The 21586-nt window shown below is 48.7% G+C and overlaps 1 protein-coding gene across 3 annotated transcripts in view; it reads left to right on the plus strand.

Moving 5' to 3' along the window:
• The window catches only part of LOC105567704 (homeobox protein homothorax), a 400400-nt gene that overhangs the window by 243157 nt on the left and 135657 nt on the right, over positions 1-21586 (plus strand). For all 3 annotated transcript variants that reach the window (XM_012022777.1, XM_012022776.1, XM_012022778.1), the window contains exon 10: positions 5206-5354. In XM_012022777.1, coding sequence (XP_011878167.1) covers positions 5206-5354 — 149 coding nt within the window. The remainder of the gene's footprint in view (positions 1-5205; positions 5355-21586) is intronic.

Below are 21586 nucleotides of genomic sequence, written 5' to 3' on the forward strand. Positions count from 1 at the left end.
TCGTCTCCGCGAGGGCTCCCCATCGCGCCTCATCTCTCCCACAATCGCCGATTAATCTCCCGGTTAAGCAGATTCCCGGATTAAGCGGCGCTCTCGTATGCGTCACGCAGATGCGCGGATACGCGCGCTCTCCGTGAAATCGTCCGCGACGATCCTCTCGCGTGCGCGACATGACGCGGCGAGGAACACCGGCGAGCCACATTTCATCGTCAAAAATAGTCTGAGAATCGTGGAAGAGAGAGAGAGAGGACATACGCTCTTCGCGCCGGTTGTGTGCCGCGGGACTCTCGGATCAACTCGGGCCGGAGGAGCCGGCGTGTTTTGGAGCAACGACCTTTCTCGCGATTTTCAGAGGCGTAAGACGAGCCGATGGCACCTCGCGCGCTGTCCTGATATCGCTCGTTCTCCCGCGAGCAATCGATAATTTTCGCGATGTTATCTCGCAGCCTACAAAATTTCGCCTCGACGTCGTAAAGGCCGAAGCTACGATTATGGGCGCGATCGTCTGCGCGACCGCGAAACGCGATACTCGAAGAGGCGTATACGATGTCCCACCTTTTTCTCGTTTTTTTTCCCCCCTCGCCCTTCGGCTCTTTTTTACGCACGTGGCATAGTCGGCAACAAATAAATGTCTTAGTATCCGGCGCGCGTTCTCTACCTACGCGTTTGTGCCGGAGGGTCGCGCACTCTCGAGCTCGCGTCTAAAGAGGAGTTCGAAGCGGATTCGCGTAGTTGGAAGACACAGTGAATGAGGAAGGGTGTGAAAAGGAAAGACGAGGAAGCGAGAGGGAAGGACCGGAGGAAAGGGTAGGGTAGGCAAGGGAGGGCGAGGGGAGAAGGAGAGAGAGAGAGAGATAGATAGAGAGGGAAAGAGACGAGTGCGATCCTCGTTTCGACGGGATGGGAATAAGGAGCAGTTTATTTTCGGCGGCCATATGTGCTGGTTATTTCGACAGTTTGCGCGGCCATCCTAAATAGAGGCTGCGGGCTCGTCTTCGAGGAAGATGTTCTCGGCTTGACGTTCCATCCCAGTGTGATCGTCGGCATCGATTCCCCTGGAGATTCCAAACGTTTCCGGACTCGCTAAATTTTACAGTGCACTGGCATTGCAAATCGACATATAAGAAAATATGGATTGCACGCACAGCTAACGAACCCGATAAATCTAGCGATAACGGCCCAAAAAAAAATCGATTGTCGTTATCTCGTATCGCTGTCTCTGTTTGAAACGAGACCGGGCTGATTGCCGCTGTCGTCGCGATGTATTTCCAACGGAAAATTCGCATTTCTAACTTTGAGGACGGCGCGCGCGCGCGCGCGCAATAAAGATTGACTCTCTCGAAATAGATTATCGCCGGCGTGTGAGGTTTCACCCATTCTCCATTCGCTAAGTATAGCTGCGACAGGTCGGGAGAAAGAAACCGGGCACGTCGTTCCGGGCATTCGCGCGCGTTGCTCGGGAGCGCTATTGGACGGAGAACTAGGAGCCGCGAGGGAGAGGGCAGGCGCGGGGGATGGCATAAACATATAATTGGCCGCACTTAAATCTCTATAACGCGGTAGTAAAAATGCGCGGTACGCCGCGTAAATCAACACACAGACGATATGGCTTTCTACCCCCGGTTGCCGCCGACGTCGTTGACGTCCGCCGCCAAGAGCATCCTCGTAAACGTATCGCGCAAGATACACGAGTACACGTGTGAATGAGCGCACTCACGTGTGTACGTTCACCGGCGGATTTTTGTGTGCCGCCGTTGTATATTTAGCTGGGAAGAGCATTTGCACTTGTCGATACACGATCGTCGTACGCGAGATGGGTGGCCGCTGTCAATTTTTACAGCAGACGCAGTGCACGATACAAATATTCCTATATAGTTTATTGTTAATAAGTGACGCATAAAAAGGGAGCTTCGGGGATGCAACGCGAGTTAACGTTGTAGTCCAAGCGAGCCTGGGATTTCCTCGCGGAAAGTCACGCTATCTTTAGACCGTGAAAATTTTGAAGTCGCTCACCTATTTCTCGGCGAAGAGCCTGCGAACGTTTTGATTTAATTGTCACCGCATCGTTAAAAGTGGCTGGAAACAGGGGCGAAACGTCCAGTGTACAATTATGCATCATATTAATTATTAAAGATCGATATAACATTTAATTTGCGCACTGTCAGCCGCGTTGTACCCACAAAGCCCTTTTTCTCACCTGTTAATTTCATTATCGAGAGTTCCTTGTGTTACTTGTCCATTACAAATAATTGTGTTGCTTAATGAACAATTACGACGATGATTGAAAGCCCATGATTTCTCGCTGCGAAAAGCAAGAATATTTTCTATCGATTGCCCGAGGGCAAGTACACGATAGAAATGTACTTCGATTAGAACGAAGCGCTAAAATGTTGAAAAAAAATAAGAACATCGCTAGATTCTATCGCAAAGTTCACGAACGAGAGCGTACCAGGACGGACGTTCTCGACGTGGGTTGTCGATCACGATCCCGATCTCGTGACGCGCGCGCTCGATTGCAACGACGAGAAACGACATTACATTATCGATGACAGCTTGTGGGCGGATGATCGTTCGTGAAATACCAGTGCAGCTGGATTACATATGTACATTAATGTGTATCGGAGAGTATCTAAAGTCAAATAAGATTTTAACGACCTGTCACGGGAAACCGCATTATACATTACGAATGAATTATCGCAATCACAACGTGACGTTTTCCTAATGCGACTTCGCGGACAACTCTTTATGTGCCCGGCGATAAATCTCAATACTCTGAAACGTTTCACACATGCGCGCGGGGATTGATTTCAATTACATGTAGGTTTTCTGCGACGTTTGACCTGTCGTTTGACTCTTCCGAGATAGAAATCGGTCGATTGCGTTGCGCGTTTGTCGTTACGGGGGTGAATTAATCGGGCTAGAAATTACAGGGCGATTAAAAAGGATTCAGTCTGGCTCGCCGAGCGTGATGAACAATGCTCCGACGAAGGAGACCATTTTCTTTCGCCGGGACACCGATAGGTCGTCGCCGTACGGTGCCGCGCGGCACAGCACGGTACGAGCGGTACGCTACATTAACCCGATTCAGCGAGTAAATTAACTGCAATCAGAGGGACGTTCCCGTTAGCCATTCCGTTATTTCGCTAGCCACCCGCCGGTTCTATGTGCTCGCAGGCCGCCCTATTCGACTTTGCGGACACGCCATTAACCGGCCGTCTGAGCCGTGGAGAGGGTGAACGTCTAACGTCGTTTTTGTCGCACGCGCAACGACCGCCGCCAATGGACCTAATGCTCCGGATGGCAAACAAACTTGGTCAATGAGAAAGAAATGGCCGTCGCGGAATCGCCGAGTCTCGCGAAACCAATCAATTGGACGGCACCGCGGCTCGGCAGCTCGACGTCGTCGAATCGTCAGCTGATCTCCAGTGGCGCGGGATACGTCTCGTGCGATAGAACGCGGTTTTTTTCTTCCGCGACAATTATAAATTACAGGTGCGAATTTTTTTTTTCGCCGCATTAAAGCTTCGCCGATAACTGACGATTTTCCGGGGGAAATTGCGTTTCGTAGAATTTGTCGGCTCATCGGAACGAATCGCGTCACGACACGATAAATATCCATCACGCCGAATCGCAGAGCCGAGGCGCCTTTTCTCGTTTTCTCTCCCTCGGAGCGTTTCAAGAAAGCGGCACACGCGAGAATACGTCGTACGCGGCACCAATTTCCATCGATCTCCCGTCGTTCCGGTCCGTCCGCTCTTACGGCGGACAAATTTTTCGTTTTGCCCGCCTGCCCGTCGTCCTCCCCTTGTCCGATGACGGTCCGCTCGACGAATTCAAAGTTAATCTCGGGCACGAGACCGTTCTTTGGCGAGCGAGAGGGGTGAGTTGGCAGCGCCCCCGGGCGACCTGTCATCGCGAACCCCCTGGGAGCGCCGGGCTCACCCTGATCTCTCTGTTACGATAGAACCTTGGGAATCGGGGCCTTGGGCATTACGATAAGGCTCGGTCATTTATAATCCGCTGGCGTAAGTAGCCTTCTCTACTCTCCTTTCTGGCTGATTGCGAGAAGAAGGAACGAAAGAAACCTCGGACTTCCGGCACCCAGGCTCGTGGGGAGATTGATTCGCCGGAACGTCACGTGAATTCCGACGAAATTGCATTTTATCCCATAATCATCCACAAACTTGTGTCACAGTGGGACAGTAACGGTCACTCTAGTCGTATTATCACAGCTGTAATCAGTGATATTACAATAATGAGACGGTCAAGAGCCAGAAACGGACGAGCGCTAGCAGGTGTTGTTTTGAAATAAATGGATAAATAAAATTTATCGTCTGCAAATCCAGCTGAAACAGCGTACGTTTTGACATCACTTTGTCTTTCTCGGCACGCAGTTTGAATGACGAAAAGAAATGATGCAATAAATAAATTAGGAATAAACTAATAAAGACAGTCAGAAAGTGAAAACAATGAATAATAGCGCATCAAAATTTAGATAAAATATTAAACATGTTTTGCAATATACAGTAAATAAAAATGCGCGGCTTGTTCTTTATGCGATGTACGAATCACTCGTTTGATAATATGAAAATATGACGTTCGGGCTTCTGGAAAGCGTCTTAATGTCTCTCATTACTGTCCCGCTTTTGAGTCCCCGGTGACTGTGCAATTAAAAAGCTAAGATTGATAAATGACGGAGAATTAATGCACGCGGGTGGAGAAGAGGCGAAATGGGATGGGGAAGGGGCAGGGGTACGTGGTTGAGCCGAGAACGAAGCGTGTGTACGGGGTTCTCCGGGTCGAAGGGGGCCGGGTGATTGCGGGTGGCTTAATGGTGTTTGTATGCATGGGAACCAGCCCTAGGGTCGAGGTAGTTATCGCCCACCAGGGTATGGACCGAAAATCGGAGCGCAGTTTAAACGCGTCGGGAATTCTGCTTCGACGTGCGAGGTATCTCGCGATTTAATCGCCTACCGAAATTGATTTCTTTTTGTTTATCGCAATCTTAAACGATCTAAGGTATGATTTTGCCAAAGTTTGCGCGAAAGTTTGCGCTTTGTACAACGATCTTAAAAATACATAGGAACATATTTGTCCCCCGTCGACAAATGGACGTGAAATAAAAGGACCAGGAATTGCTCGGGAAATTTACATTAATTACCGAGGCGGCACGTGATGACCTTGGCTCTCTTCTTACTGTTGCAGGTGACGCGAGTAACGCGAGTATTGGTAGCGGCGAGGGCACGGGTGAGGAAGACGACGACTCCACAGGAAAGAAAAACCAGAAGAAACGGGGTATCTTTCCTAAGGTTGCGACGAACATCCTCAGGGCGTGGCTCTTTCAACATCTCACGGTAAGTACCCTCTTCTTCATATAGCGCGTTGACGATATTCTCTGTTTTCGAAAGATATTAAGCAGCGCGACGTCGCCGTCGCAGAAACGGAGCTTTCACTCGTCGCTTGTACTCGCGAATGTCTCTTTTTCGCGTGTATATTATTGAAATAGGGGGAAAAACCATCGTTGACGTGTTTGTTTGTAGCTACTAAAATCCGCGAAACACTTTGAAATCGCAACTCTTTTCAATGCAAATATCAAGCTATGCATTTATTGCATCTAAAACTTGCTTTTACCATCGGCAGCGACTTGTGAGTCTCGTACGGCTTTCATATATGCGTTTTGCTCATTTTTTTGGAACGTATTTATATCCCTTACGAATCGCGCATTAACTCTGACTTGACGTGAATTTCTCAGGCGTTAAGTTTTCAAAAAATGTTGCATTTTCCGATAACTTTGTCATTGTTAAAATCTGCGGGCAATTAACGAAAAAAAGAGTCTACTTCGTCGAACGAGGAGGGACGGTTAAAAAAATAGGAGAAAGAGAAACGACGGGAGACTAATCTCGTAATGCCGAGATAAGGAACGATCCCTAGCACGGCGGTGGTGGTGGCTTTCGATTCTACTGGGGCCCCGAGTATCTAATGATTCACGGGTAATCTGAGCCGCAAAAAGCGCAACGCGATTAAGGGGGAGAACGCCAGCCGAACCTCGGCGTCGGCTGCAACCGCCGCAGTTGCGTAACGTTGCACGGCTATTCCAAGCGCAATACATTGTTCCTCACTGCACAAGTTTCTCTCTCTCTCTCTCCCCCTCCCCCCTCTCTCTCTCCGTCCTCCTCCCCCTCTCTCTCATATTCCGGACACCCCATAGATTTCGGGTGTGATCAGGTTACCTTGCGAGAGCGGTAATCATATTGCAGCTCGGTTAATGCCATTACCGCACTGGGGGGAGGTTGGCAGCTACCCTCGAAATCACCCTGCAGCCACCTACCGTTCTCCCCCCTGTCCCCGCTCCGCCCCCGTTTCCCTGTACTGTATCGCGGCTTCAGCAACCCCCTAACAACGTGTATTGGATATGACGTCGGGGATAGTGGGTTCATGGTTTAATGCATATACGCTGTTTGCAGGATGACGATACCGCACTCGCTCGTGGAAAGACGAGCCCGCGGTCGGCGCTCCTCTTGCTCCTTGGTTAATCGCGTCGTCGAGAGCTCTCGCGAATGTTAACGACCTCATACGCGGTGCCCAAGTTAAAAGGATTTTAATGTAAAGCGACGATGCATCGGGACTCGTGCGCGCCATCCCTCGACGACTGAGTTTCGATGTCTGTCGATTCGCTCCAAGTTTGTTTCGATGTACGCCGGGAGCACGGGGAGTTTTAGTCGACGCGCGCGCTAATTCTTCATGTCCTTCGCGTCCCAAATGCTCATACGTTCGTGTCTATCGGTGGCAACTGCATTTTTGCCGCGATACTACCCTTACGCGCGAGATACAATTTCCAATGGCAATTTAGTGTCATTGAAGTAAAATCTTAATCGCGCGCGATTAAATCTTGCGGCGTAATGAAACACGAGTTTGTATTTTTGTCCCCTTGGCGCGTTTATTGGATCGTCGTCAAAAAGGCAGAAACACGTTTGCTACGAGTGATGAAAAAATACCGCGTCCGAGAAACGTGAAATTCGCCCGCGGGCGATTATACGGTGCCATCCGCCAGAAATTACGGTGGTTTTTCGCGACAGTCGTCTCGGGAAGCGCCGCATTCGTCTCGGCGTTATTACGAGCGATTAAGCGACTATATTGCGTCCCGGAATTCATTCGAGAGGGCAGAGGGGGAGGATGCACTGGATACATATTACATCTTAAAAGAGTAACTGGCACGAACACGAACTCGCGTATTTACTCGAGTGCCAAGGTCTTTAAGCGCTCCTTCCGACGTTTCGTCCTTTTTTCCTCGGGCAAATTATGATCTCACGATTTCCCCGTGAATGTTCTAATTTCCCGTGCCCTTCGCGTCGACGATGAGCGATACCTTGAGGGCTTGGAGCAGAATGGCTGTCTTGTACTCTTAAGACTATGTTTTATGTTTTAAGTCTTTGTCTTAAAGTAACGCGCCATAACTGTCTTGCGACTTAAGAATACAAGACAGCCATTCTGCTCGGGCCCTAACAACTTGGAGAGCCCGCAATTCAGGCGCGAATTAAGTTACGCGTCACGCGACATCAACCACAGCGCGCCGGCAACTCGATAACCCGGAAAATGATGACGCCCTACGAAGTTCCTCGACGGTGTTTGCGAGTCGGAGGTATCCGCCGTAAATTCATTGTGTCCAATGCGAATATGCCGATCGTCGCTCATTCCGTTTCCATCGGTATAGAAGCATCGCCGTCGGGAATTCCGGGCCGTGTTCAGCCATCGGCCTGCCGTCGTTTAGCTTAGCTGGTTAAACATTCGGAATCGCGACATCTCGCGCCAAGGAATTCGTTGGGGCGCGCCAATGGTCTATCCCGTTTCGTAGCAGCTAGTCCGCATTGACACGGTAGACGGGAAGCAGCCGAGCGCGCCGCGGCACGCTTGAATAGACATAGTTTATGTATACACATAGTTTAGATAGATGGAGAGGGACCGACAGTGGGAAATAAGTAGCGCTCAATGGAAAAGCGAATGCCGAATGGCGTTGGCGAGCGTTGCGTCGAAGCGCGATAAGTGTGTATAACGGAGAGGCGAGGCCAAGAAAGGCTGAGGGAAGATAAATATCCGGACAAAATTGCAAGGGAGATTCGGCGTATCGGCAGAAGACGTGGAAAATTATTATTACGATTTGCAATATAATTTCGATACCAGGATTATGCAGGATAGACACGGGCGTTGCGAGCAAAGAGGGACATGGTATCGCAATGTAGATAGCGATCTTTCTCTCGTCCGTTCAATGCACACTTTGATGTGAATTGGAGATTTGAGTGGAGAATGAATAAGGACAAGTTTAAAGGCAACCATGTTAATATTTTATCAGGTACGTTTCTTTTACTGGAAGAGATTACACAGTTGACCGAGCGTGATCGTTTTCAATTTGGGTTATCTGTAATGTCGCGGAGACTACATCATTGCTTGGTTTACTCAAACACATTATATAGTTCTTAATTTTTAAATTAAAGTAATATATCCATATGTTCGTGCTCGCACGAGCGCGCTGGCAGTTATTAGTCGGCTATTAAATCGCACGAGAAGGTAGATGCGATTTGCCAGGAAAATTACGTGCGAATATCTGTGCTCCAAGTCTGTCTGGAATTTCTACATATTAATCTTAAAGATAAGCGACACGAAAAATCGAGCTCCCGTACAGTGTGCGACACCGTCCTGTACTTAAAAAAGAGAGAGAGAGAAAGAGACCAGTGCTTGTTATTATTCTATGGCGAATAAGGATATATAAGAAAGGAGAAAATAGTACGATCCAAACAATCGATGTAACGCACAAAACGGACTTCGTGTATACGGCGCCGGGAGTGCAACTGGAGATTAATGGAATTTCCTAAAAGCAAGTTTATGTATTCGTTGGCGCAGATCCCCACACGGGCTCGCATGTTTTGCTGCGTTACGCTGACTCGGCGATATTTTCGAAAATCGCGACGCTTGCCAATGCTCGATAAAAGTTTCGTACGGCACGAACGTCCGGCGCGGCCGCTGTCTTCTTTTTTCAACGGATTGTTTATCGCCGCGTATGAATAATGTAATAGAAGTTAAGTGCATCGAGTCTCCTGAGAGGAAGTCGATGGTGATCCCACTCTCGTTATAAGTACCGTTTCATGCGTTCGCGAGGAGACACGGATCTTCCTACCTTCTCTCACTTCGCAATGCCCATTCGGATTTTCTCTCTCTCGCTCTCTCTCTCTCGCTTTCGCTCTCCCCGGTTGTCATTTTGAAAGCTATCCGCCGACCTCCCCTCGCTGTCAGTCCGACCGTACATACGTCCGTCCGTACAACCGGCGCACCAACCAACTCTGCGACCCTCCCTAAGTTTAATTAGACGGAAGAGGAGCATACATCATGGTCGACTCCGTGTCCCGACCTTCCTCGGGCGTCGGAGTTGGGCTTTCCAGAATTGTGGCTACCGACCTAGTACTTCTCCCCTCGTCGTTCCTTCTCGTGTATACTTTCGACGCTATACGGTATATCGCTGGATATAGAATTTATAACGCGTCTTGTTGCTTCCAAAGGGAAAATTGAAATCTTTGCTACTGATTTCATTTGGACTTTAATGTCGCACGAATACGTGAAACGTGTCGCACATTTGGAGTGAGTTATTTTTAATATATGAAATAAAGAAATGACACATAAGATTTCGGTGTCACTTGGAACGAGTTATTATGCATTGAAAATAATATGAATTAATTAATTTTGCATTATCCGTTAAATAATCATGTTTTGTGGCAAGAGCCTTTTAATTAAAATTGCTGAATTCTTTAATCTCTTATCTATCTGTGTCTATAATTGTTCGTCAATTTTTAAATATTCTACATCTTTAACTTCTATATACTGAATTCAGCATAATAAATATTATTAGGAAAACGTAAGCGTCGCAAGTAAATTGGAGAATTCAGCGGTAAAAATGGAGAAATAGAAGAGGGAAGTAAGATCGAAGGTAGAATCCACATGTATAATCCATTTTAATTTACTCGGGAGACATATCCGTCTAGTTTGCAGTTTCCCGCGACTTTGCTTCTTCCACTCGGTCGTTTCTTTTGTTTTTCAATTTTCTATCTCCATTTCGTCCCACTGTTTTACTGTCTTTGTTGTCATTCCCACTATCCTTTCGCTTGTCGGCCATAACTTCATTCGTACACCGTAGTAGTCTTCTTATATCAATGGAAACATTCTATGAAATTACATTTGCCGACTCGCTACTTTATGGCACTTTGTTTCACTGAATGTTGTCCACAATCGTTTTTCTTAAGCAAAAATTCGTTGAACACGCGAGTACTGAATCAAAAATGTGTATACCGCGCTCTGATAAATATATTGGAAAATTATTTCAATTTCTAATCATATATTAATATAACATGATATAAAATATAAAATAAAATGTAAAGTTTACGATTGAAAATTTTTGCACAGTGAAACGACAGTTGTATGATTATATTCGGGCTACATTAATATCAAATGAACGGGACATTAAAAACGCGAGTTAGTCAGCACTGCGAGTAGATTTCAACGATACACCTGGCGCACAAGAGCAGATACATATATTGTCTCTGCAGTTTCTACATTGTCGTAATGGGAGAACGTAGTGCAGTCGTGGCAATCAATAAGCTATCTAAGATAGGTAAGGCCAGCGTGCTGCGAACCACAAACCAGCAATGCCATTACCTGCATGCGGTAGAGTCCTACAGACCGAAACGTTAACATCTTTCCATCGAGATCGATAATGAAACGCGCTTCATTTGCTGCTCGCACGCCGGCGCAGCAATATATCTTGATACGATCTTTAATTCATCCATATCGCCATCAAGGTATGACGCAACGCGGAACGTACATACGTCTAATACTTTATGACGCGATAAAGCTAGCGGGTAGCTCGTACAGGCCTTCTATGCGTTTGTCCGCTCAAAGAAACAGCCGGCATTGTGCGATTATAAATTATTTTCGCCAGATAAGACATCGTCATTAAGTGTTACAAAAGTGACGAGCACCTCGTTCTGGAATATTGCATTCTGTTACAAGAATACGGGTCGTAATGTCGGATATCGGAACGGCCAGGCTCGCGGGCGCAAGATCACAGCTGAGCGCCACTGCGAACGGTAGTCTCCGACGTGCCGGTTTTCGCGAAACGGCGGCCGCAAAAGACGCGGAACTGCCTTCGCCCCGGATATCTTAAACAATTTGCATAGACAATCATAGCGGCAGTTTTTTCGGCCGTAAAGGGGCTCTCTCTCCGGCACTCAACTTGACTACCGCACGACCCGCCGCGCGGCTGGCTGTGCCTGCACGCCGCCCCCTCCGGTACTATCGGAGCGTTTTATGCCGCCATAACCGTAGCGCGGCATGGCCCACTTAGATCTGCTATCTCGGTCCCGCTGTGGTGCCGCTGCGTGCCGGCTGACATCTATTGTCCCCTTGGCACCCCTGGACCGGCTATTATCCACCTGCTTCCGGTACCACTCGCCCGTCCTTGACGTGTCGTGGGTCAAGGTCCGCGAGCTTGACCCGTCTTCTGCCGCGTTTTGCATCCGTTCCGCCTCGCTTTGCGATACCTACCGCGAGACAGAGGCGCGCGCCGTGTCGCGCGGTCGGACAATTCTTTCGCGACGCAAAAATCGGCTCTCGGAGGTGACACGATACGCCCGTTGTCACCCTATCGGCTCCGAAGGACATGGAGGAGACGTTTGCATACATCGACCGGCAGTTTTCCGCTCGAACAAATCCTTGAGCCTTCGTTTCTTCTTCGGGAAGTCAATGCTTGCCCTGGTCCCCTTGTATCGTCCGTCCTTCCGCTCGCTGCTGCCTTTTTCCCCAGAGACGTCTTTTATTCTGTCTGTGTTCCTTGATCTTACGACGTGCCTACAAAAGGATTCTCACGCTCGACGATGTCACTCTTACAATGTGTACAACCGTTCGCGTGCCCGTGGATTTTCTTTGTCACTTACATTTCTGTTAAGATACGTCATTACGAGAGTCTTTAGACACCGCGGGGAATGCTGAAAAAGCGAAAGTTGAATAAAATTCCACGTAGTCGAAATATTTATGAATAGGAAAAGTGTCGGGCGATACTTTTGATACATGACGTAAAATAAAAAAAATTGAACTTGTATAAGAATTTCCACATAAAAAAAACGGATGTTGCATTGTTCACGGCGCGCTTAGAGAGTCAAACGAATGGTATCGGTACTGTGTGGTTATCAAGCGTCTTCGTCTCGCCTCTCATTCAGTCAAGAGGAAACGTTGCGAAGGTGGCGGAGGGGTCAAGCCAGACGACGTAATTTCCTCTCTTGGGACTCGCCAGACAGCTAGCTCGAAGCGACATTGCCGCGTCCTCTCGCTCGTCCTTCAGTCCTCATTCTCCTGTTCGCCTCCGCGTCTCTCCGATGAACTTACAACCTTCAACCTCCGCCATTCGGCCGTGGGGCACGGCAACCCCTTCTGCCTTTGCAAGTTTTGCTTTGCTTACTGGCGCCGCCTCGCCTCGCATTTGAATATAATACTTGGCTCTCGCCGGGCTCGCGCATCGCTAACCGAGGCGAACTGTAATTATGTTGATACGCGGCCATTGTTGTGTACGTCCTGTACTTGGAGCTGAATGCCGAAACTCCTTCCTTCCCTCTTCGACGTACTGTTTACCGCTCTCTACCGATGTAGTACTCTCGCCCACTCGTGAGATTATGGATGGAATCGCAACGGACTCGTCCCCCCCGTTCGATTTCGCGATGCGTCGTTCACCAGAGCCACCCAGGCGACTTGACGAGGTCTTAATGACGCGTAGGTGACTTTGTAGACTTGGGGAACGGCCATTTCGAATGCTTTTTATTCGAGGCCACTAGCCTCGGGGAGGAAATCGAATTCCGTAAATATTGCTAGGGAAGGAAAGAGGAAGAAAGCAGCGGGTGAAAAAAAGGAAAAGAATTTCGAGTGCCGGGAGGATAATTGCAAAAAGTACAAGCGGGGACCTCCGCCGGAATCGCCACCAGCAGCGCGTCGCTTCTCGCGCGACGATCCTACGTCGAGCTGTACCCCCATCTCTGCGTAAGGGGGGTAGTGTGCGGAACTGGGATTAGACTGTCGCCCCGCGACAGCGTAAGCCCCTATTTTTGCGAAATTTATCGCCGTTAATCCTTCACCCCCCCGCGCCATTCCGTCCCTCTCCTCCGTTGGCCGTTGTTCTCTCGTCGTGCTCTCCGCTTTTTTCCTCTCTTCCTCTCTTGTCGATATGAAAAATAATAAAACAGCCCGTCTTTATACACCCGGGCTCGCTCGCCTCTGTCTCTCCCCCGTTCTCCAGGCCAGAAGCATACCTACTCGTCGGCGAATAATCCCGCCTGGATTTAAAACATTCGTATCTTGAATATGCATTCATAGGTTTAAACCGAGGGCCGGTACGCGTAGATCTCGTCGCCGAGCGGACAGAGAAAGGGGAGAGAAAGTCGTGCTCTCGTGTACGTATCCGCGCCCACACGCGTGCGCGCGCGCGCGCGCGTATGAATACGCGTATGTATATCTATCCACACACGTGCGACAGCAGGCACGGCACTGAGCCTGGTATTAACTCGGCCACTCATTAGCCTTTCTGGTTCTACTTGTCGCTCGACGTAATCTCACGTCCATCCCAGCCGACCGTGTAGGCTTAACTTTGATGCAGGGACATCGCTAATTCCCGGTTGCTTTCGTTTTGGAGCCCGGGACTGCTGTACTGATTTCGCAGCCCGGCACTATCAGTCATCCGGGCCATTCGTTTCTCTCTTCTCGGATCATACGGTCGTTTCTTCGAGTTAAAGATAACTTTATTGCTATTCGTTACGTGAAACACAATATGCACTTTTCTCGGCGACGCTAGGATGAATTCGTTACGCGTCCGCGGAGCGACGCCATAACGGTCTTGATTAATCTAATGACTAATGTCAAGCGTGTCAGTGGATTATGTTTGCCACTCATTAACCAACTTTCGTGTTACACGGATAAGGCGTACACGCGGGGTATTTGTGTAACAGCGATTTTCTCACGCCGCAGGCGTTGATCATTGGACTGGGAAACGTTGACGAAAACGCGCACCTTTCGATCGTCCATTATTGTAAGCTATCGTGATGCACGATCGATGTCGCGATACCCCATCATCATCACTCAACTACGTCCGGTAAGACCTTCTTTGGATAATCGCTTAACCGTCCGCAATTATCGCAACTTCGAAAGCGCTGGGGTCGGCGGACGTCCCAGGAGGCACCATAGCGGATTTATGGCATGGTTCCACGTTGTTCTCCGTGCATCAGGATGTGGCGGAAACCAAGGACAAAACGCCGCTCTCGCTCTCCCCCTCTTCGGATCCGCGTGCTTGCCCGTCGACGTTAATGATCGTTCCGCGAACACCAATCCCATTAAGGTGCGTTACCCGCGTGCGATTCCCGGTAGACCTCTAAATTCCTTGTATGAGTCTAGGTAACGTTTTCAGGGTACAAAGATGAGAAACGGAGTGTGAGGTTACATGGGGAATCTTCGCGATCCGTCTATTCGGACGTACGCGTGAGCGTGCGCTCGTTCGTCGGTACGCGCCGGGCTGTCTGCGTGTGTTGAACGGGAGTGGAGGCTATCGGTGGCACCCCATTAAGGAGAGTGCTGGACATCTAGCCATAGAATGCAGCTTTAAAGACCCTATCGTGGTTATGGACCGGGGCAGCGATCAGGCGTATGCGTGCGTAGGTTGCGTATCGAATCGTACCTGTGCCTACAGCGCGTACACCAGGCCGAAGTGGCATCAATACTTGATGTGCCTTCGTACACTCCGACTCTGTTTATCTTCCCTGCTCGCTCCTACGCCGGGCCTTTATCTTCCTCCGCTGCCTACACGCCGCACGGGGTCAGGCCGGGAAATGATTGTAACGGCCAGCGCTTTATATTATTCACATTACATTAAGCACTTTCTCGGTGGTCGCGGGGAATGAGTCGGCGAGATCCTGTAGACGCGACGATGTGGCTGGCGGGGGGAGCCGCGTTTGTTCCGTTCTTGCGATCGGGGTGGCTACGGTAGAGGGACACTGGGGTGACACTCTGATACAATCGATCTATTATGGCATCGGGCACACTGGCTCGCGCTTCAGAGGACAACGCGCGAGATTCTGATCTCAATAAACGCGCTACCTTTCGACCATAGGAAATGGCGCTCTCGTCGAGAAATAACTCGCTGTTATTTCGTTTGAAAACCTTCACAACTGTGTCATTGTAGAAATAGATGGCTATTTTCTCTCCTTGGCGATATATATTTTTTCCATTGCGACGAAAGCTTATGAGTTATGAAAGAGGGAATTAATTAAAAAACGGTGGGTAAAATTGTTTTTCTCATTTGGATATATTTGCCCAAGTATACACTCGTATGCACACACATAGCTATTTTTTCCTTATCCGTATCTCTCATCGCGCGCTTGCAACAGATCGTTAATCTTGTTAGGCGCATTTGTAAAATTAATTACCCTGGCGCTGACAAAGTATCAAATAAAACGCCGAGCGCGTTTTCAATTGATATAATAAAGGATGCAAAACAATGGAACCTCGAATAAATTACATCCGATAGACTAGCGCTAGCGAATTACGCCGGAAGAGTAAACGACTACGCACCGTGAATTTCTGTGACGTATAATTAACGGAACATTAATTAATAATTATTATACAATCGTGCATAATCCAACGCGCGTTTACGTTTCGACGTATTATTTACGAATTGGCTGATTTCGCAAGCAAAATTTTGCATTGCGCTCTCGGATCGGGTTTTTCTCCCCATTCGCGTGTTCTACAATGCAGGTTAAATAATTGTGCCGTTCCATTTCCCTTAAAATGTCGGGGCTGTAAAATAGAGGCGAGACGCACGCGTATATTTAATGCTACTCAATTCTATTTCCAAGTAGAAAGTTGCTCCGTCTTTGTATTTGCGTTCCTCTCAGCTTGGAACGCAAGGACGGGACGCCGGACAGCCGAAGCGAGTCACGTCAGATTTTTGCGGCATCTTCGTCGGCGGACGACACGACGGTGTCTTCGCCGCTCTTGTACCGGCACCGCCGCGATTGGACGGTTAACGAACCGGCGAGGCGAACGAACCACTGCGGCGATTCGCCACGCGCTTCTCTTCTCGCTTCTCGCGCATCCTCCTTTTATCGGATTGGGCGTTCAGAAGACGAAGAGAGCGAAAGAGAAAAGCGAGAGTCGCTCCGCCGGCTGAACGGAGCTTAGAGTGGATCCGGATTTCACGGTCTTCAGACGGTATCGTTCCCCGTTTTCTTCTTCTTCGCCTTCTTCTTTGCTCCTTTCTTCATTCTTACACGGCGACTTCTGAGAGGCGACTCGTTTCGCGGTCGATGCCGCGTAAATGCCCGTCGCGGCATATCCCGCGCGAAAGAAGCCAAAACGAGAGGATCGCACTAAAGAGTCGGTCCTGGGAATCTCTGATTGTCCGAGAGTACCACTAATAACGTTTTACACATTAAATCCGTTCTTTGTACCATTTACCTGCGTCAAGTACTGATATTCGGATACGGCGATCGCGCGCGTGTAACCTAAAGTAAACACGTTGAGAAATTCAAGAAGGTTATAATTTAATACTTTGAAAATTTTACATTATTTATTTTATTTGGAATTCACGATAAGGGGAAGGTAAACACATGCAAAATCTGCAGTGACGTTCGTCAAACACGATCAATTTCGCTCGAGTGAAATATGTCCGCTTAGTTTTCGTTAATGAAAATTTCCTCCGAACATTCTCAAGTTAGGGGTTCGGAGAGTCGGTTTGTATGAAGGTCGAGACAATGTATCCTCTCCGCGGCATCTCGAAATGGGAAGACCAGGGCGGTCTGCAAGACGCCTCAATTGCGGGAATCGAGCCGACTGGGTCTCACACGCGCGCGATCCCGCCATCCTTTAATTCAGGCTGACAGGTGAATTCCTCCCGCGCACTTCTCTTCCTCCGCAACGACGCTATCCCTCGGGGTAAGATAGATCCGTTCCCAGGATTTCCTACGGGATACGCTGGATCTTATATCACGGACGGCCATCTCTATATAAGCAATTCCGCCCTTCGTCCTGCCTCATTCGGATCGTCTATAGCGCGACTATTCGATCTTCTGGGAATCCAGATATGCTGACTCTGTGCTAGCTAATGTCCCGTGGTTGTATTGAAGCTTTTTCACGTTATACCTATTGACTAATAAAGAACTTTGGAAAGGAGAGGGGGAAAAAAGGACTGGTCGCGTCTCCCGCTCAATCATAACGGAATACAAAGTTCGATAATTACACATCTCGAGATTCCGATGAACGTCAACAGTTGTTAAATAACGACGTCGTTAGGTCTTCGTATAACCGTCAGAACTCATTTTGTTACAATCGGAATTTTGTACGCTGGAACTTGACGGAATTCACGCTCGCTCTTTATGCGGTTGAGAGAAGAGAGATCGAAATCTGCGCGGACGCAGCCCGGTCTCGGACATGATCGGGATTCGCGGCGGCCGTTTCTGTCTTGAGGCGAGATCGAGGTGGACCAATCTTCGGGAGAGATCGAACGCGTATACTGGCATTTGGCGTATACTCGTATACACGGGGCTCGCGCTCGGGCTGTATCGCGCTCGGAATACCGACGTCAAATTACATTAATCGTAATATCGTGAGATATAGGCCTGTGCCACATAGAGATTACATCGGCAAAAAATTCCACAACGCGGTGCATGTTAATTGGACAAAAATCTGCCTGGTCCCCGTCCCCGTTCTTGTCCGTTGTTCGGCCTCGGTCCGCCGCGGATCGCGCGGATCGCCGAGCGTAGAGAGAACATGACGAGATAGGGATCGGCTTTCGCTTCTTGTGAGCGTCACTGTAGGTAAGGTACGCGTATACAAGCCGGGCTAACCACTGAAGAAACAAGGTATAACGATTTTACTAAGTATTTATCTCTTTCCCTTCCACCTCTCTCTTTCTCTCCTCTATCTGGTCCTTCCTTCGTCTTTTTCCGTGCTTCTCTCACCTTTTCCCACCGCACGCACAATTATAGCAGCGTATTACACGAGTGCGCGGTGCCTCCATGCGTGCGTATACGTTTCTGCCGGCGTGTACGGACACCTCGATACCGTTGCGAGGCTTAGCGGCGATGCGTCTGGCAAGGGAGGGAAAGAGAGGAAAAAGGGAGAGAAGCCGGCTAGCGAAGAACCATTAGTCATGATTAGGCCGTTGACATTGACGCCGTGGCTGGACGGCGAGCTTGTGGCTCCGGGCAGATGGAGTCCTTTGATACACGCGAGCCAGGTCGCGCACGGCATGATCTTCGCTTCTCCTTATCTGCGAGTTATCTCTAGAGACCAGTCGTAACCGTGTATGATTTAGCGACGTTACTCACGCCTTGCGCGAGGAACCGAAGCGCATGGGGAACCTCGCAGATCCTAAGCGGACCGACGTCGGATCGGCATTGGAAAAATATTCTTGATTCTCGTTTTCTTCGCTGAGAATTGCTTCAAGACACTCCTATAAATCCCGCTTTGCGTCAAGAGTTTTTTTTTCATTTCGCAATTCTCACGACATTACCCCGTGGACAGCTTAAAATCCAATGTGTAAAATCTCATCGAATTTTCCTTTCCGGCAGGTTCATTTAAAACGTCAATTTTTGAGAGAACACATGCATGTACGTGCGCGTCTAGTTAAAATACAGCTAGGAGAAGAGATTATCAAAGAACTAAGCAACCTGATCTCTATTATGTAGGTTGTACAGTTTTTTCGAAGATTCAGTATTAAATTGTATGAACTGTGTTGGATTGTGCCTCGGCTACTTTTGACGCTTCATCGATCGCGCGATGCCGACGGTGCACCTACTTGTTTGGAAGTTATAAAAAAATCTACTTTTCTGTCTTCCGTCAGGATTCAGAAAAGTGTTATAATATCGCTGCGTGAAATTGTACGTTTATTTAATTGACAGAAATTTTACCCTCTACAATTTTGCGTTTGCTTAGCAGATAACACGAGTGCAAAATGATGTAGCAAAAGAGAAATACGAGATATTAAAGCGATGTGTGCTTGGCGGCGGCTTCTCGGCGCGTTAACTTTACCGCGAATATCCGCGACGATGACAGAGTTTTTGCGGATGCATATTGCTATAGTTGGCTCGCACGAGGGCTCGGCGAATCGCATTCCGCTGTCTTGACGAGTAAGAATGAGCGGACCGCGAGGACCGAGAAGGAGTGCGAGATCGTAGAAAACATCCGTGGACCGTGCCGGCTCATCAACGCCTCCGACTCCGACAGTGGAACCCATTGGCGCCCTAGAACAATGCCATCTGCATTCCGATCCTGCGAGCGAGAAGTCCAGCGATGGACCGTCGAATTTTTTTTCTTGCCCGCCGACACTGTTCGAAATGACAGACCTCTATTCCAAGAAGCATTCGTAGTTTGTGCAATCGTCTCTCTAGCTGAGCTTAACGCGCGACTTGCAATTATATAAAGAATAATAATGCAAGTAGCCGCAAAATAATTCCTCTGACAATTTTGCAATTATAAGATAGTTAATGTTTTAGCGTACGAAATGTTCGTACGCTCTCGACGACTTGGATATATTACGTGATAAGAGAGAACTCGAAATCAGGCGGCAATTATTCTCGACGTATTGCATTCTTCAGCTCCGTTTTCCGGAGCGCACCGCTTGGCAAATACTGCACTCACGTGCGAGAGATATAACCCGGTCGTGGACCGATGAAAAAGTGAGGAAACGCGCTGCCGCTCCTCGCGCCAGAAACGTTTAAAGCGGACTGCGTGATTTATCAGCGCGGCCCCAGCGACGCAACCGGTGAATTTCGCAGAGCGGGAGTAAATGAAGCGTCTAACGACAATCTCGCGGTCGAGGAAGACTGCGAAAAGCGCGAACTGAATGGAGAACGGAGAGCGCCTGAGAGGTATCCGTGCTTGTGTATTGTAACGCTCTTTCTTCCTGTTTCCTATTTCCATCGTGCCGGTTGTATCTTCAAGTCGCTTCCTTCGTTTCTCAGGCGAATTAGAACGCGGTACAATAAAAAGTCGCGTAAGAACAGAGAACGAGAAGATGAAAGGGGAAAAAAAAGAGAAAAAGAAACGGCGCGTAGAAGCCGAAGAGGCGCGCGTTACCTCTCATCATTATTTTTCTTTAAACAGTGACGTAAAAAGTGCAGAATAGGCACTCTGTGCGTTCTCCATTTTCTCCTTCTGCTCTTTAGACGTCAGCGCGATGGAGGAAACGCAGAAGAGGAGGGAAAAGATACAAGAGGAAGGCGCGGAGGATAAAAGCGATGAAACATAGTGCAGAGAAATTGAGCCGGAGAAAGCAAGAGACGAGATGCGGAGTTGTGCGAGCGAGGGTGGAGTCTTCGGGGGAGAAGAGGTGAAACAAGGGAGAGAACCTCGACAGGGTGGCGGGTGGAAGAGATGGAGGATGGGCGCGAGGGAGGGAGGGAGGGGGGGGAAGGGGGAGGGAGAGCGAGAGAGGGCGCCCGTGGAGATTTATGACAGGCGTTAAGCAGTAATGAAATTGCTCGTTGCTCGTTCCTCCAGGGGGGTGCAAGGGGTGGTGGGAACCGAGTGGGACTCGATGGGGGTTCGAGGCTGCTGGAGGTACTAGTGGCGGAGCTCGCGGCGGGGCGCAGGGTGGTTCGGTGTAGTATACACCAACAGTCACGTGGCGCAATTACCTCTCGCCAGCTGTGTATCCGCGGCATCCTCTGAAGGACTTTTAATCGCGCACCTCTACCACCCCTCTGGATTCTTCCGTCTTGTCATTTATCGCCCGTATGAGAAATACGAGCCAGGCTTTGTGAACTCCACACATACTAGCTCGACGCGTATTTTACATGCATAAATGGCTAACGTGTCGAAAAATGCTTTTACATAATTAATAACCGAACAGATAAATGTGCTAGATTCAGCTATAGGCAATTATAATTAAGAAGATAAAAATTGCCGTGCGTTTCATCGTGATTGACTGATAAAAAATTATGTGGAAATAATACAATATCTATATATACATGATCGCAATTTTTAGATGGACGATTTTCAGGTGTGGAGAGAGAAAGTAGGCTGTAGACCAGGGTTGTTTGCCTTTTCGTCGGTTATCGAACGTTCGGATTACAGAAGACGATCAGGGAGCGTCTTGGATGAGTGTAGAGAAGGGATTGACGCGGGGTAGATCGATCGATCATTGTTCACGTACGACACACACGCGCGCGCGCCTTGCATCGAGCGTAGCACATCGTAGACCATGCAGGCATCGACCGCCACCTGTTTCGAGGTCCTTGGCGCTTTTGTTTTCTGACTCGTCCTGATCTTTCTTTATGGACGATATAAATTCTGTTTAAACAATTCTTTTAACGCTGATCCGTTCAATGAATCCTTTTTACGTTTCATTGTTCTTGGATCGCTGTGTCAAAATTGAAAAAAATTAAGGGAACTGCGCTGCCCTCCCTGCGGATCACAAGAGCGGAGCTAACAATAAGGATATATTAGGGTGGATTTACGTAGTGTGTCTGCTTTACGAATGGAACTTAGGAATTTTGTAGTCGGGATTTGC

Source organism: Vollenhovia emeryi, unplaced genomic scaffold (assembly GCF_000949405.1).
Source record: "Vollenhovia emeryi isolate VEMERY1.0 unplaced genomic scaffold, V.emery_V1.0 DF939135.1, whole genome shotgun sequence".
NCBI lineage: Eukaryota > Metazoa > Arthropoda > Insecta > Hymenoptera > Formicidae > Vollenhovia > Vollenhovia emeryi.